Raw genomic sequence first — 17,378 nt, 5'->3', positions numbered from 1 at the left:
CCGCAGGCTTTTCATCTGTAAAATGAGCGGCTCAGACTGTGCTCCCTATAACCTCTTTCACTTCTAGATCAAAGATCAAATCTATGTGTGCTCACACACACACACACACACACACACACACACACACACACAAGTCCATCTCTTGACTGGACTGGGAAAGGGGACTGGTGGTACGACAACAAAGCACAGTTGGGCTTCTAAGGTGACCTCTCCTTGGACCTGCTGACAATTTAAATAGCCTCTTTGGGTGAAGACAGCAGAGGCAAAGTGTCAGTGGTTATCAATCAAAAAAGCAGTTGGATGCAATTCAATGAAATGACCTAAAGTTAAAAGAGTAAAAGTTAATCACCAGCACAATCTAAGTCCACTGACCCTAATGTTTCCTCTAGGCCTGGCCAGGGCACCTGGAGGTCCCTGCCTAGGGTGGAAGAGTCCAATAACAGAGCATCCACCTCTTCATGTCTCTCTCCCACAGTTGAGATCTGAGAAGGTGCCAAAGGGTCAGGAATGGGAGGCTTCCACTGGGTCTTTCAAGGACCATCAGCCCTTGAGCTTAAAGCTCAAGACAGGAGTGAGAGGGGATCCTTGCATGATGACTGGGTTGGGAATTTAGGGGCTGTCATTACAGTGGACTGAAGGCACTTTTCCTTGGTTTGTTGAATAGAGGAAGGTGGTCTGGGGGAGAGGGGATGCTTATTTTCTTGGGGTGGTATTGATGTATTATCAATAAAAAGGAGTAGAGGGGGACAGTGAGGGGGACAGAGACATTGTCTTAGGGCCTTCAAGATGTGAAGCCCAATATCCCGCCAAACGGCCTTTGGACCTTGATACCAAATAGCTTAGGGCTCAGATTTTGCGCAGGGTCTGGATCAGTCCAGATCCAGGATAAGGAGGCACTTCCATTTCTCTTCCTCCTTTGGGCTCTTCCACTTTTCTTTTAACTATCTGACCACACGGCACCTTTGCTTTGTCCCTAGACCAGAATGAATGCTAGCAGCGATATCATGTGGGCGCCACCCAGCACCTTCTCCTCCTGAGGAGGTGAGACAGGTTAGACCCGCGGGCCCCCAATCTTCCCTTCTTACAGCTGTTAATCTCGGAGCCTTGTCTGAGAAGTATTCCCCCAAACCAGGCGCAGGGACGAGCCAGCGCCTCTCCCAGACTATGGCCTCCAAGGTGGGGAGCTAGGGGGGAGGCCGGAAGAGTTCAGATAACTTCTTACCAAGCTGCAGGATCATATTCGGCCCAGACACGCACATACTCATCCAGGTGGTGGGGGCCCAGGATGGAAGAGTCTCGGGTGAGATACTCAAAATTGTCCATGATGACAGCCACAAAGAGGTTCAGCATCTGCAGTGGGCCGGGGCGGAGGAGGCAACTTTAAGTGAGAGCCCAGAAGGAAAAGATCAAAGTATACTTGGCTCTGGCTACCCTTCTCCCCATCTGCCTTAGAAATCCCTTACCTCACCTTCGAGCTTCTCCTTTGTTCACCTTTTATGGATTCCTAACCCTTACCTGTCCTATCTCCCTCCTGGCAGAGAAAGTACTCAAGGGTCTCTTCTGCAGAAAAGGAGGGGGCCCAGCCTCGGACTCCACAGGCCTCTGAAGGACCACGGCAAACCCGTTCTGTGGATCCTCAACCTGCCCCGCCTTAGACTGCAATGGTTTTTGTTTGGATCACCCTCCTGCCCTCCCGCTTGTTGATGAGCTCCACGGGACAGGGAACACGTCTGTCTCCTCCGTACATACTCGGAACGTGGTCACGCACAGAGCCTTACATACTGTCATTGTTGGTCTACGTTTGTGGAAGGAGCAAAATCCTCCGGCTGCCGCGGCAGCCCTCCCTTCCCACCTGGAGCCACCCCCCACAAGCCTGAGGACCAAAGGCATCTTCCCCAGACTCACCAGAAAGGAACAGAGGAAGATGAAAGACACAAAATAAAAATAGGCAAACTCGTTCCCACACTCAGGCTCCCTGATGCCCGAGTTCTTGTCGCAGGGTTTCCCACTGAGGCAGGACAGCATGATGTTATGCCAGGCCTCACCTGTGGCACTCCTAGGGACAGAAGGGAAGTCAGAGGCTGCTGGGCGGAGGAAACCCTGCCCTCCTGCCCCCCTCCTGGCCCGTAATCACAGGCCTTTCAGCCTTCCTCAGGGTTAGGAGAAAGGATTCCTGGTGCTTCCTTTTGTGTTCTCCTAAAACCTATTCCTGGTACTCACAGCTGTGCCCAGGGCTCAGAAGGCACAGGCCTAAGTGCCAGGCCTAGCTGGGCCGAACCCGGGCAGGCAGGGGCGGCACCTGAGGTCGTCTCTTGTCTGCCTCTGCCTCCCCCCACTGGGCCTGTGTCTGGGGACCCTGCAGCTGCCTCTGCCCCCCTGCTTTCCCCCACGTTACCTGAAGAGGAGCATCAGAGCCTGGAAGAAGGTGCGGAAGTTGTTGTGCTCCGTGATTTGGAAATCGTCATCGTCGTCTTCTTCTTCCACGTCAATGCCGATGTTACCAAACACCTAAGAAAGGCAACATTCTCAAGAAAGAGGGCTCCGCCATCCCAGGCCTGGTCCTGATCAGCACTCGGGAAGCTCAGTCAGGCAGCCAACACACACTTTATAAGCACCAACCACGTGCCCAGTGCCGTGGGAGACCTGGGAGAGAAAGAGCAGGCCCTGCTCTCGTGCAGCTTAACGAGGGCCAAGGAGGGGTCGCTTTCTCGGGGATAAGTGCTCCGGAGAGTGCCAAATTAAGGGTGATTCTGCATCTCTATAAAGGCCAGGGAAGGTGACATCGAAGATAAATGACAACATGGGAAATTTAGATAACTGGGAGATAACCTAGGAAAACAGCCCATCAAGAATCCCAAGTGTTAGGCAGCTGGTGGTGCAGTGGACTGAACACTGGGCCTGAAACCAGGAAGATCTGAGTTCAAATGTCACCCCAGAAGGCGATCAGCTGGGTAAGCCTGACTTTGGGCAAGTCTGTCTCAGTTTCCTCATCTGTAAAATAGGAATATTCACACCACTAACTTTCCAAGGTTGTGAGGCTCCAAGAAGATATTTGTAAAAATGCCCATCACACAGTTGGTGTTCTATTTCAAAAACCCCTTTGAGAAGAAAATACTCTGATTTTGCACTTCTCTGAGGTGTCTGTAAGTCAAAAAGAATAAGCCAAGAAGCTGCGAGAATTCTCAAGCAAGACTTCCTCCAGTTTCTTTTCCAAGAACTCTGGTTTTTATCGTCTGCTTCTGGCAGATCGCTGCGGCCGATGGGGCCCCAACATCATGTAGCGTGTGGGGGCCGTCAAGCCAGAGGCTCCCTTGTATGGAAAAGACAGACACTGCCGCCTCCGCCTTGTGAGGTGCGAGGAGGCAGACGGAGGGCACCAGGGAGGCAGCAGGTGATTTTAACGTTTTAAAGGAGGAACAAATGAAGCGGCTGGGGGAGGGCATTCCAGGCCCAGGGAACAGCTTTAGCAAAGGCACGGAGATGGTAAGTGGCAGGGCCATTCACCGACTAGAGCATACATAATGGGTATGGATGGGAATGAGAGGTTTGAGTAAAGCCCAGTACCACCTGACCAAGGGGAAGCCAGGCGCTGCTGAGACTGAATCCCACTTCCCATTTTACTAGCGTCTGTAACCTTGCAGGTCACTGGCCCACTACTAGAAAGGCAACATTTATCGTCGCTGTTGTTATTCAGCTGTTTTTATTGTGTCCAACTCTTCATTCACCCCATTTGGGGTTTTCTTGGCAAAGATATTAGAGTAGTTTGTCATTTCATTTCTTTTTTTCCTTGTTTCTTTCTTTCTTTCTTTCTTTCTTTCTTTCTTTCTTTCTTTCTTTCTTTCTTTCTTTCTTTCTTTCTTTCTTTCTTTCTTTCTTTCTTTCTTTCTTTCTTTTCTTTCTTTCTTTCTTTCTTTTCTTTCCTTCCTTCCTTCCTTCCTTCCTTCCTTCCTTCCTTCCTTCCTTCCTTCCTTCCTTCCTTCCTTCCTTCCTTCCTTCCTTCCTTCCTTCCTTCCTTCCTTCCTTCCTTCCTTCCTTCCTTTCTTTCTTTCTTTCTTTCTTTCTTTCTTTCTTTCTTTCTTTCTTTCTTTCTTTCTTTCTTTCTTTCTTTCTTTCTTTCTTTCTTTCTTTCTTTCTTTCTTTCTTTCTTTCTTTCTTTCTTTCTTTCTTTCTTTCTTTCTTTCTTGTGAGCCAGTTGGAGCTAAGTGACTTGCTCGGGGGTAATACAGCTGATAAGTGTTGTGTCTGAGGCTGGTCATCCACCTATCCCTGGTTTGTCATTTCTTTCTCCAGCTCATTTTGCACAGAAGGAAACCAGGTCAAACAGGAGTCAATGACTTGTTCAGGGTCAGGGTCCCCAGCTAGTATCTGAAGCCAGATTTGAATTCAAGAAGACTTCCTGATTCCAGGCCCAGAGCTCTGTCTGAGGGGCTACCTGGCTACTTGACTCTAAGTCTCAGATAACTAACTCATGGATGAGGAAGTTGAATTAGATTATTTTAAAGGTCCCTTCCAGCTCTGGGATTTCATGACCTTGAATCTTTGAACCCACTTATTTTTCCAGTCTCCAGATTTGTTATTGTCCTTCCTCTGCATAAAGTAAATGGGAAATTCACTTCTAGTAGAACTTCTAGAAGTTTTATGAGGAGGAGGGAAGAGAGACACACACAGAGAGACGGAGACAGAGTAAGGGGGGAAGAAGGGGGAGAGGAAGAGGGAGAGTTCATGCAAAGGGTACCCTGAGGTTCTTGCAGAGGTTCTTTCACAACTCACCTGCATCCCTATGATGGCATAGATGAAGAACAGCATGGCGATCAGAAGGCAGACATAGGGAAGAGCCTAAAGAGAAGCCAGGCAAAGACTTTTACTTCACTTCCCCCTGTGACAACCCACATCTTCCTGCCTGAGAGCTCCATCTTCCCACCGCCTCCCTTCTTGGCTGGCCATGGAGTCTTCTCTAAAGGATTCTCTAAGTTTGCACTCTGATTAGATCAATTGCCTTTAAGTCTGGACAGCGCAGGTAAGGATCTGGTAGAAAGTGAAAAAGCTTCACAGGAGAGAGCCCCCTGCCCGAGCCCTGGACTCTGGACTAGCTCACAACCTCCTTGCCTGAATTAAACTCCGTGTCGCTCCCAGAGCTCCTGCTGGGGGCCTTCAGAATTAGTGCTGCAGCTTTGCTGAAGGCCTCATGTTTGGTACCTTCCCATGGTGACTTTCTCCTTCCTCTATCACGGGAGGATCTGGCACCTGCCTTCTCAGTGGAAGCCAGGCCTGGGACAACCCCTCCCTGTGTCTTCACAGTCCCTTACCTTGAAGGACTGTACAAAGGTCCAGAGGAGGATGCGAATAGTATAACCCTGGCGAAGTAGCTTGATGAGGCGGGCAGCCCGGAAGAGGCGGAGGAAGCTGAGGTTGATAAAGTTGTTCTGGGAAGATGGAAAGAAGGTGTGACCATCTGCTCACACAAGCAAACCCCCAAAGCACTCAATATCTGGGCAGTGCCAGAACCCAAAACCAAGTAGAGAAAGCAATCTGAACCCCAACCAAAGAGGGAAGGAAAGAAAGGAAGTGCCAACACAATGTCACTGAGGGAAAGCAAGAGAGAGAAAGGAGTAGGGAAAGAAACTCAACTCAAAATGGAAACCACTTGCTAACACCCTCCCACCCGCCCCAACCCTGCAACCCATAACAGAAGAAAAGAAAAGGGAAAGAAAAAGAAGAGAAAGAAAGGAAAAGAAACAAAAATATTTGAATCATCCAATCAGGAAAAAAAATTATTATGGTTTTTGTTTATCCCAACAACCAAATGCACTGAGACACTAGGACACAAGCAGGTAACGTCGCCGAGTCTCGTCACACATGTACGATGCACAGACACCAAAGAGAGGGAAGCAGCAAGCTCAGGCCTGGTGGGCTTGTGCGTGTTACATGTGCATGTTACGATCCGGGCCAGAAATGCATACAGTCACACGGACCTCAACAGGTGCACTGCACGGCACAGCACTAGGCGGCGTGGCGCTGCCCACCCCGCTCTGGCCCGCCCTGACCTCACCCCCAGACGATCAGCCAAGGGCTGAGAGCAGCAGTGCTCGAGCCAATCGGGAGAAGCAGAATAGGATCTTTTCTTACCCCCTTGGCGAGCGGGGATGGGGAGGACAGAAGGGAGCCGGGGCTGTTCGGTCTGCAGGGCGAGTCCTCGCTGCCCGGGTGAGTCCGTGAAGATGCATTTTTGGCCCTTTTCCCCCCTCTCTGGGATGGCTTCACAGCTTCTGGGATTGGGTGGAGCAGCGTGGGACCAAGCCTGCAGTAAGCGATGGAGCTCCCATGGGTGTTGTGAGCTTGAAAGTGTCCCAGGCTGACAGAGGGGTGGGTGCTGGGAGCAGGGAGTCTGAGCCGTTCCTGCCCCCAGCACGGCCCCTGTCAGGCCCCTCCCTGCCTTGTGGTCACAGACCTTACTTGAGGGCCCTGCTCCCTAGCTGCCACCACCACCTCTGGCTGCTGCTTCCTCCTCCTCCTCCTCCTCCTCTTTCTCTTCCTCCTCCTCCTCCTCCTCCTCCCCACCCAAGCCAAAACCCAGGGAAACACTTTGATTGGCAAGGCCCAGATAGAACAGGATGGGATCTGGCGGGAGAGCTCTGGCACACCAGTTTGGTGGAACAAGAGGAGCTGCTTCCCTGGGGAATACACGGGGGCCTTTGGGACCCTTGTGGCAGGAGCTGAGCCTGTGGGGAAGGATGATCACCCCAGTGTTCCCTCATTCCCCACCCAGGGCAGGCACTCGGAGCTGCATGTCTTTCAGGAGTCCACCTGGCCTCCCTGCAGCTGGCTAGCCATCAGAGAAGAGAAGGAGGGAAATGAGGGAAGGAAACAACTGCTTCCTTACTTGGCCCACAGGAGTGACTTCAGCCCTCAGTTCATATGGGAATGTGTCGTTAGGGGTATGTGGGTGCGAGCAGGTGTAAGAGAGGCAAGCACTAGGAGGTTTTTGGGGGGTGGGCTGGGGCAAAAGCAGGGGCAAAATGTGGGTGCTGTGCCTAAGAGATAGCTGGGTTAAAAAGTCTTGCTGCTGTTTTGGAGATGGGCCTGAGGAGGATGGGATTTGGGGAAGGGGAGGTGGAGAAGAGTCGCCAGGGCCAATTGAGGGCAGAAATAAGTGCCAGATGGTGCTGGGCTAGCCTTGGAAAGAACATAAAAGTCCTGGCCTCCGTCCCTTTAACAACCCACTCAGATTACGTGGGGGAAGAGCATGAAAAGCCCATTAAAGGGACCCCACTTTTAATCCTTTTCTGACTGGCGTACATCATTCACCACCTCCAGGGAGCAATCTATTGTAGGGCTGGGTGATGGGACCGTTCCAGGCTAGCTCTGAGCCGGGCCCTTGGATCTCCTCCAGCCCTCCATGGGCCTCTGGAGCTTACGGAGACCGCACTAACTGCCTCCGGCACACTCTTTAGGGGAACAATGAGGGACCTGGGCCTCCACCCCCCCAGCTCCCTGACTGCGGCCAGCAGGGCTTTGCCTTGGGGAGCCATTACGGGCCCGCTGGATTGGCATTCTTGCTCCAGGAGTGCAGCCTGTGCCTCTGAGCTGGTGCGATAAGACAGAACACACAACACAAACACCCTTGGTCTCAGTTAATAAGCTAACTCAACCCAAGGGGAACAGGGAGTAAAGTCGAGCTGAAGTTGTCTTCAGTGCATGGCTTCCTGTGGAACACCTGGGACAAACTGCCCAACCCCTAGTCCCTCTCCAGCTGGTACCACGGGACAGCTCCCATAGAACTGGACTAGACTACCCAGCAGACCCTGGCAAGGCACTCCACCTTGTGGCCATTTTCTCTGCCCCCTCTTCCACTTCCTCAGAGACCCTTCCCCTCCTGTCGATCCCATAAGTGCAAGCCATCCCTTCCATGGGTGGAGCATAACATGTGGACTCAACAGAGCATGCAGAGCAGCAGAAGCTCCCATGGTGGGCCAGCAACCCCAGGCAGGGGGAGGGGAGGGCCAGGGGCAGGTGCAGGAAGATTTCAGTGGGCTATGGTGATGCTGGAGAAGCCATGGAACAGTTCCAAGGGAGAAATACATGCACAAAGTCCACCACCCACCTTAGAAGACAGCAAGGGGGAGACACAAGGGGTCTAGAGAGAGGACTAAGGATGGGAAAGGGGAGGGCTGGGGGAAGGGCAGAATTGAACCTTACTCATCCCTTATCCTCTTCCGGATAAAGGGATCACATATTTTCAAATTACCCCCAAATCTTCTACCTGCTTTACTGCTGCTCCTAACTGCCCCCGACAGCCCCTAGTTTCTTTTGGACACCCTCTGTCTTCCCTTTGGCTAGATCTATGGTCTGTGGGGGGCTGGACAGCTTAGGGACAGGGAATATGAGTAACTGTGAGCCTCCTTTTACTCCTTCTCTCAGTTGCATCTTCAAATCTGGCCATGTGCTTCCTGGTTCTCAGATGGACAGAACCTGCTTCAATATCATGAGAGGCAAGACTCCCATGGTATTTCCTGCCCAACCACAAGCAGGAAGCTCCAGGAATCTCACACCCTATGAATGGTCAGAGATTTCAGGCCCTGATTCTGCGTGTCTGAGAGGTTGGGACAATGCCTGCAAGGAAGCTTGGTGTAGTGGATAAAATGCTGGATTTGGGGTCAGGAAGAACCCAGTTTGAACCTGAATCAATCACTTTCTAGGTATGTAACTCTTAACTTTTCTTGACCTCAGTTTCCTCCTTTGTAAAATGGGAATAATAGTAACACTTTCCTCCCAGGGTAAACTATGTTGTGAGGATAAAATGAATTTTTAATATTATATATGTATATATATACATACACATAGATTCACATATGATGTATATATGACATATATATATATACACATATATATCACTTAGAAAATATTAAAGCACTATACAATTTTTATTCTTATTATCATTTAAAGATCCACTTGGCCTAGGAAAGTTTTACTACATCAGCTTTGTACCCTAACCAGGATGGGAGGATGGGCACCTGAGATCCTTCTCCTCATGCTGCTCCCTTACCTCTCGTTGAGTCATTGGCACTCTATAGGTAGAGGCAATAATAGCTTTGGCTTCTGAAGTTTCCAACTCCACACAACCCTAGTTCTAGACTTAGCAATCTAAATGTTTTCCCAGCAAAGGTAGACAGACTTGGTGGAGAGTGTTGTTTTTTTTTTTTTTTTTTGTTTTGTTTTTTTTGAGGGGGGATTAAAGGCCATTATGGGAAAGCCCATAGGTTAAAGTGAGTCAGAGTGTCATGACACCAACCCCACTGTAGACATGCAGGCCCCTCAGACCCCCTCAGGGATCTCTAATGATAAGTTGGGACTGGGCTCCATCATTAGCCAACAAATCCTGGCACGGAGACAAAAAAAAAAAAAAAAGAACATTGTGGGGGTAATTTAAAGAGTTTCCTTTTAGGACTAGGGGACAGCAGAGACTCTATGGTACCTGGAGAAAGGGAGGCATATGCAAGCAGCAAAAAAGTGAGAATCTGAGGAGAAGAACAAAGCAGGCTGAGTATGTGGCATGAAGATATGGGCTTTCTTGGGATGGTGACGGGCAGAGAGAGAGGCCTGAGAATATGTATATTGTATATGAGCAAGTGTAAGAGTTAGTGGCCATGTGTTTGTACACAATGGAATACGTGCAAGAGTAGGGAACTATGCAACGTGTGAGTGAAGGTTGCAGCCTGCAGCTGGGCAGGCTCTGAGGGTACATCCCAGGGGCTTCCTTTATGGAAGGGCCTGCGCAGAGACTAGAGCTGCCAGGCAGCAAGCAACCTGGGAGCTCCTCTGATCATTGCCTTGGTGTCGCCAGCTTTCTTGCAGACTGGGCTGGGCTGTGGCTCTGCCATTCCAAAGCCTTTCCACCGAAAGCCAACCTTCTTCTTGTCTCTCCTCTGCTTCAAACCAAATCATGGCACATGGCCAAAGTCCCTAGCTCAGGGGACCCACGTGGGGAATGAAAGCTGGATATATGCTTTGTCAGTGGGAGCAGGTGAGGGATGAAAAGAGAGAGGAAAGTCAGCTTCAACAGAATTAGTGCAGCATGTGGCTTGTGGGGGTGAGAGTGTGCCCAGGGAACACAGGCTTTCAAGTCAGGAAGAGAGGATACCCTAGATAGGCAATGATACTGGTGTGTGTGAGGGGCTGTTACACGGGGCATGCACATCACGGGATGGCTCTGTGGGGTTGGTGGAGTAGACACTAAGGTGCTCCCTTTGTGAGGAGTCCAAAGAGTTAGCAGCTTCATTGGAATCATCTCTTGGGCACTTCTGGGGGCTTCTTGGCAGAAAGGAGACCAATTTGGGGAGAGAGGGACACTTTAAAAACAACCAAAGAATACAGAATTCAGACCCAACAAAGATCAGAACAAAGGGGCAAGAAGTATATACAAATATATATATTTATATACATATATATATATATACATATACATATATATTGAGAGAGGGGGGGGAAGAAGAGAGAGAGAGAAAGAGAGAGAAGCAAAGAGTAAGGTGGTGGGGAGGTGGAAAGGATAATGCTATTCAGGCTTTCAAACGCACGGGCCATGCAGTGCCGAGACAAGAGGATGCTTTCCGCTAATGTAAGGCATTTAGGCTTCAGAAAGAAGTAAAACCAACCGGATCCTAGATGTAGATGTTGAAGATGAATGGGGGATTGGGCGGGGGCAGATGGGGAGGTTTTTTCAGCATTTTAAGTTGATTCGTGATCAGTGCCAAAACCCAATGGATTTCAGTTCCAAAGAGGGGGTAGGGGCAGTGGGTTTGGGATATAGTCATTGGTGTATGGACACACAGACCAGGTCATGGATGGACACATGAGTTTCATAGTGCATTTTGATTGGATGAGTTTTTCAGACGGCGTTGTGCATTGGCACATACAGTATAAAGAGCGAGCATGAAAAGAGACAAGACAAGAAACACAATCATTATATACTGCACATGAGGCAAACCCAAGTCACCCCCGGTCCACGTCAGCATTTCATCCTTATCCAACTAGCCATCCCCACCTGGCTGGCTGAACTAGGGACTCAAGATACTCAAGCCCCAGTGTCTACCATCTCCCAGATTCTGATTGGATCAGGCAGATAACTGTCCACTCTGACGTACTAGGCTCAGCCCCAGTGTTTGACTGGCAGAGAATAGTGGGATCAATTTACCCAATGGAAAGTTGTTTTCAAATGCTCCAATTGGAGGTTGAAAAATTGGGGACTTCTAGCCAAACTGAACTCTGAGAGGGCATGGGGCACCAGCAAAGATGCCCATCGTTTTCTCATTTCAACAAGACAAATCACTTTCCAAAAATGGTTCGGGTTGAGGGTAGTAATAGCACTGTCACTGAGAATAATTAGTATATTGTTTGGTCTCACACCCTGGTCGCTGGCCCTGCTTAGGAACCAGGGTTCATCTAAATTGGAACGGTTAAAATGTTGCTGCATAAGGAATGGAAAAAAATCAACCAAGTGCCCCTACCCCTACCCAAGCGACCTAGTGCTTAAGGCTTAGCCTTACCTGCATGCTCTTTCTTCCCCTTCCCTCCCCTGCCTCTCCCTAAAAGGCCATTAATTAGTTGAGTTGGGCTGAGATAGCAGTCATACCCTACAAGGTAGATTCCCAGGAGGGCCTTATGGGAAAATCTCAGGTCACTTAGAAAATTTCAGGGTCAAGGAGCTAGTCCAGGAGGATACTGCTTATAGACTTCAGAATATGAATTACCATTCTGCAGTGGCAAAAGGTAGGCACACAAAATGTACATGAAAATAATAAATATAGATTTCTAATTTGAGAATTTGGGATAAGGAAAGACCCTTCAGAGACAGGAAGCAGGCAAACAGCTTCCTTGGGCCAGGGAGCTACTTTCTTAGGTTGCATTTCCTCTGGTGTGAGTCTTAAACAGGAAAACATCGGGATGAATGGGGGGTCCCTGAAAAGGAATTTACAGCTGAGGATTATGGGGAAGGCAGGGCTGCAGAGACTTTATTTTTGTCCCTTACAGAGGGAACAGAATTGACAGCACTCTTAAGCCTCAGCCTAAGACTAGGAACAGGGGGAATGGACTCAGCTACTTTTTAGGGGAATGATCCCTTCTATAAGCAATCTCTCAAGATAAGAAGACAGGGCATATTCTAAGCAGCCTCCCTGCTTTTCCTCCCAGTTTTTTCCTAGACCCATGGAACAATCAGCATCATGGAATGATGGGGATAGGGGTGGAAAATGCTCACTTTGCTGCTCAGACACATTAGATGAAATTGTGGAGGAACAAAGGCCACTATGGGAAGGCTTTTAAAAGCTGCCTTTTCAACTGTTCTTGGCATCTGGACATTTTTTCTACTCTCTCCAGAGTGCAGAGCCAGCCTGCTCAAATCTGGATCTCACCTCTTTTCCCTCCCACCCTAGAAACTGACCATTTAAGTAGTCCCTGCCCTCCCCTAAACTCTGTTGCTCTACAGGTTTCATCTACTTTACTCCCGTGGGTGACCAGCTCACTGGTGAGTGGCCCAGGAAAGAAGCCAGCAGAATTACTTTATGGGCTTTAGTCAATTAGACCAGCTAGAAAGGTAAGAGGAGGGGAAGGGGATGTCAGTGGGAAAATGCCTTAGGATCACCAGAGTCAGAGAGGGAAGGAACATTAGGGAAAATCTAGTTCTATCTTATTTTATAGGTGAGGAAACTGAGGGACAGAGGTCAAATTACTTGACATGGGAGTGCAACCCAAGTCCTAAAAGTCCAAATCTGTCCTCCTATTATGACACAGTTGTTTCTTCCAGGGTAGGATCCTACTGAGACCCAGCTTAAGTGGGGGATGATCCTGGTTCCTCTAGGATCTTCTAAAACACAATGGGACAAAGAGCAAATTGGTACCGGGGCAGGGAGGGAGAAATGGGAAGAAGGAAGGATACTATTTAGGTACTTCCTACTGAGTAGGAATAGGGAGGACAGTTAGGGAGATGTCCTGCTCTTCAATCTGGAAATAACAATTCTCTTTCTCAGGGCCTTATAGGGATAAATGTCTGATGTCCAGAGGAAGATTATAACAAATGCTCCCTCCAGGCTGGGTCCCTCTGGCCTCCCCTCTCCCTCCTAAGCTGCTGTATACAATACAGGCTGCGAAAGGTCTTTCTAACTCTCAGAATCAGTGACTTATGTTTGCAAGTTGCTTTTCATATGACTTCTGGTATCACATCATTGAGAAATAATGAAGCAGGAAAAAAGAAAAGCTCTCATCCTGCATTCCTAGACCTTGAGTTTCTTAGCTGACCTCTCTGTGCTTTTAAGTGAGAACTGCTGAGCCCTTCCCCTCTGTACCCTTTTTAGCTCACATGGCTGAAGAAGCCAATTCCTGAAGCTCTCTAAGAAGCCGCTCTTGGCCATCAGGCTAGCAATAGGCCACCTTGTTGGCTTTCCTTGCCCTATTCAGTCTGGCTTTGCCCAGACCAAGGGATGGGCCCAAGGGGCCTTGCTATCTCACAGTCACAGCCCGGAGAGCAGCTAGTGTGGCACTTACCCCAAACTCGGTCACTAAAATATCAGTGATACTGCCCAGAACTGTCACAAAATCAAAGATATTCCAGGCATCCCGGAAATAATTCTAGAGAGAAAAAAAAAACAACAAAAGAAAGACAAGGAGGACAACCAGCAAGAGACCACAACACAAAGAATCACAGCAAAACCCAGATATGGTCAAAGCTCCAGCACTGAGGAAGAGAACAAAAGTTGGACTGCCCCCCGCCTCACAGGCCAGGCTCTGGGTCTGGTAACCTTTCCTTTGGATTTGTTTCCAGAGCAGAGGGAGGACATGTCAGGAGGCTGGTTGTAATACTCACAGAATTCTCTCCCCGCTCTCCCCTGGGGATACTCTGAGCTCATTCCCAACCCCCTCACCTGCCCTTTCAATCTATTCCAGCCTATTAAACACAGAAAAAAGGCAACAAGGAGGCTACAATGGAATGAGGTGCTTTAGTAATAGTACAATTTGAAGGATTCCAACTTTTTTGAAATATACAATAAGCTCTTGATTCTCTGCTCAGTTTGTGGATCATTAAGGGCAAATGATTTCTTTCTGACTAATTTCTTCTCTACTCAACTCCCTTTTCTGACCCCGTGTCTGACCAGCTTTTCCTCCAGAGCTAAACAAGCTTTCAAATGTTCAACATAATCCCATAAGGCAAAGTGGAATAGATTGGTATTCTCCATGGCTTGGTGTATTTTGGTCCCTGCTTACTGGTAAAGCCCCATGTACATCCCTTCCTCCCTCCCTCCCTCCCTTCCTTCCTTCCTTCCTTCCTTCCTTCCTTCCTTCCTTCCTTCCTTCCTTCCTTCCTTCCTTCCTTCTTTCCTTCCTTCCTTCCTTCCTTCCTTCCTTCCTTCCTTCCTTCCTTCCTTCCTTCCTTCCTTCCTTCCTTCCTTCCTTCCTTCTTTCCCTCCCTCCTTCCTTCCTTCTTTTCTTCCTTCTTTCCTCCCTCCTTCCCTTCCTTCCTTCCTTTCTTCCTTCTTTCCCTCCCTCCTTCCCTTCCTTCCTTCCTTTTTTTCTTCCTTCCTTCCTTCCTTCTTCCCCTCCCTTCCTTCCTTCTTTCCTTCCTTCTTTCCTCCCTTCCTTCCTTCCTTACTTCCTCCCTTTCTTCCTTCCTCCCTTCCTTCCTTCTTTCCTTCCTCCCTTCCTCCCTTCCTCCCTCCCTCCCTCCCTCCCTCCCTTCCTTCCTTCCTTCCTTCCTTCCTTCCTTCCTTCCTTCCTTCCTCCCTCCCTCCCTCCCTCCCTCCCTTCCTTCCTTCCTTCCTTCCTTCCTTCCTTCCTTCCTTCCTTCCTTCCTTCCTTCCTTCCTTCCTTTCTTCCTTCCTTCCTTCCTTCCTTCCTTCCTTCCTTCCTTCCTTCCTTCCTTCCTTCCTTCCCTCCCTCCCTTCCTTACTTCTTTCCTACCTATCTCTGTCTACAGGGAATTGAGTAGTAATGATCATTGGATCATAAAGTTGAAAGGGGCCATAGAGGCAAGAGAGCCCAACCCTTATAGAAATTTGAGGCACCTGGAAGTGATTTGCCCAAGGCCATATGATTAACAATCAAAAATTTTTCAACAAATTCAAGATATTGCTTTTTACCAGAATTCATTGGGATCCAAACCAGATGCTAAACATTTCCAGATTCTTATGACAAAAATGCAGATTAAGACACTTAGGTCTGGCTTAAAATTTAGAATTATCAATTTACATCTGATTAGTACCTTAGAAGTTATCTAATTCAATATCTTTATATATGGATGAGGAAACTGAAGTCCAGAGAAATTAAGTTGCTTGAGTTAGGTAAGAGTGAAACCCAGGTCAGTTGGTTGTTTTCAGCATGGAGAGGTCACACAGTATGTCAGAGACCACATTTGAACCCAGAACTTCCTGCCTTTGAGGCCAGCTTTTAATCCACCACCCCAAGCTGCCTTTGCTTTAAGACCCTATAAAGAGTCCCAGCTCTCAGAATAGAAACCCCTTTGGACTCTCCTCCACTATCTAGCCCCTAGATTCTAGATGCCTTCACTGGTAGGCCTTTGGCCTTTTGCTCTAGTCTCCCTGGAAGCTAGGTAGCTCAAGGGATGAAGCACTAGGCTTAGAAGCAAGAGGACATGAGTTCAAATGTAATTGCAGACACATTACCTGAGTAACCCAGGGCTAGGCACTCAACCTCAATCTCTCTCAGTTTCCTCAACTGGAAAATGGGGATAATAATAGTGCCTCGCTTCCTACTAGGATTGTCGTGAGGATAAAATGAGATAATATTTATAAAGTGCTTAGGACAATGCCTGGCACCAAAAACAGCTACTCATTAAATGCTCATCCTCTTCTCTCTTTCCCCCTGCTCATTTCCTACTGTGTACTCTTCCTAGACGGTGAACTAGGGACTTAAACTGAGAGGAAGCCATTTGTCTACCTTGTTTGTATGAACTAAAAACCAAACCCAAGAGAATTTAGGCAATAATCCCAGCTTCTCCTGGATGGGAAGACGGGGAGATTCAGAGGCCCAGTAACACATGTCATCGGGCTTGGTTTCCCAGTACAGGTGCTATCGAAGTTCCAGTCAAGACCATAGAGGATCACTGAGTCTTTGTGAGTAGACTGGCTCCTCAGAATGGGCCAATGCCCATGGTTTAGATGAAGTGGGAATCTCTAGATTCCGTCCTCTTGCAGGAATATACTGACTCATCTCCTTAAGCCAGTGCCAGACACAAACAAGCACTGATAAGGACTTTTTAAACATGAACCACCATTCAGGTTAAAGAACTTGGGAACTTATCACGTATGTGACTTTATGGAAATCTTCTCTCTTCTGTAAAATAGAGTCTATTTCATGAACTCAAATTGTGATTATAAAAAAATCAGACTTTAAAGGTGATTGCTAATTTGAATTCCTGGCAAGATGGCCAGTGGAGCCTGTGGAAATGAATTCTAAGACAACCATCTGGACTCCCCCTCCCTCCCTTGCCCAGGTATGTGGGTAGACTTACCAGGATCCCAAATGCCATGATTTTCAGGAGACACTCCAAAGAAAATAAGGAAGTGAAGACAATGTTGAACACCCTTAATGCATTGTCATAAGCAGATGTGGCACCGTCAAACTAGAGGAAGGAGAAAGGGAGTAGGCAAGTGGGGGCAATTAGTTGGTTGCCCGATTCATTTTGAATGTAGGGCAATGCTAGAGCCCACAGTCTTCCCCCTCATTGAAAGGTAGGCCCAGGGATTTTGGTCTACACCAGCCCCCAGCTCTAAATGCTGAGGAGTTCCTCCTCCTCTCCCACCCTTTCCCCGCGTTTTCCTTTCCCTTCTTCCCCAGCAAGAGGTTGTCAGGTCTCACCTTCATCATAAGTACAATTGTGTTGAGGGCTATCATGGCCATGATTGTGTATTCAAAGGGAGGGGACACCACAAACTGCCACATGCGGTACTGGAAACTTTGCTTGTTCTGAGGCATGTGCCTTGTCAGGGGTTTGGCACTGATGGCAAAGTCAATGCATGCCCTCTGCAGGGAAAAAGGTTACACTGATGTGAGGAAAGGAAGGTGAGGGGAGACAGAGGAGGGAGAGAGGGGGGAGAGGGGCACAGGGCAGTGGATAAGTACATGGTCTGGGGGAGAGGGGAATCTCATTTATCCTTTTCTAACATTCATTGGATCTGCTCCCTCCCCACTACTATTCTTCAAATCTCATTGTGATCCCTCCTCCCTGTCCAAGTTCTTGGTTCAATTTTTTTAGTTATCTTGTATCTAGTTTTCCAACTTCTTCAGTCCCAACCACCAGTTTAAACCATGCAGAGTCCCAGGGACAGCTCTAACCATGAACCAATGACTTACAGCTATGGATTCTAGATGTTTGA

At 48.5% G+C, this 17,378-nt stretch overlaps 1 protein-coding gene across 7 annotated transcripts in view; it reads right to left on the bottom strand.

The window, feature by feature from the left end:
- The window catches only part of CACNA1A (calcium voltage-gated channel subunit alpha1 A), a 255,371-nt gene that overhangs the window by 42,577 nt on the left and 195,416 nt on the right, over positions 1-17,378 (bottom strand). For 6 of the 7 annotated variants that reach the window (XM_074286630.1, XM_074286464.1, XM_074286895.1 and 3 more), the window contains exons 30-37: positions 16,861-17,025; positions 16,514-16,624; positions 13,534-13,617; positions 5,307-5,423; positions 4,771-4,836; positions 2,396-2,508; positions 1,906-2,056; positions 1,223-1,350 (exon numbers count right to left, since the gene is read on the bottom strand). In XM_074286630.1, the coding sequence (XP_074142731.1) occupies positions 1,223-1,350; positions 1,906-2,056; positions 2,396-2,508; positions 4,771-4,836; positions 5,307-5,423; positions 13,534-13,617; positions 16,514-16,624; positions 16,861-17,025 (935 nt within the window). The remainder of the gene's footprint in view (positions 1-1,222; positions 1,351-1,905; positions 2,057-2,395; positions 2,509-4,770; positions 4,837-5,306; positions 5,424-13,533; positions 13,618-16,513; positions 16,625-16,860; positions 17,026-17,378) is intronic. The other variant, XM_074286801.1, reaches the window with a different exon arrangement.

Source organism: Sminthopsis crassicaudata, chromosome 1, assembly GCF_048593235.1.
Source record: "Sminthopsis crassicaudata isolate SCR6 chromosome 1, ASM4859323v1, whole genome shotgun sequence".
Taxonomy (NCBI): Eukaryota; Metazoa; Chordata; class Mammalia; order Dasyuromorphia; family Dasyuridae; genus Sminthopsis; species Sminthopsis crassicaudata.
The sequence above is the reverse complement of the archived record's forward strand: the minus strand, read 5'-3'. Positions and strand labels throughout refer to the sequence as shown.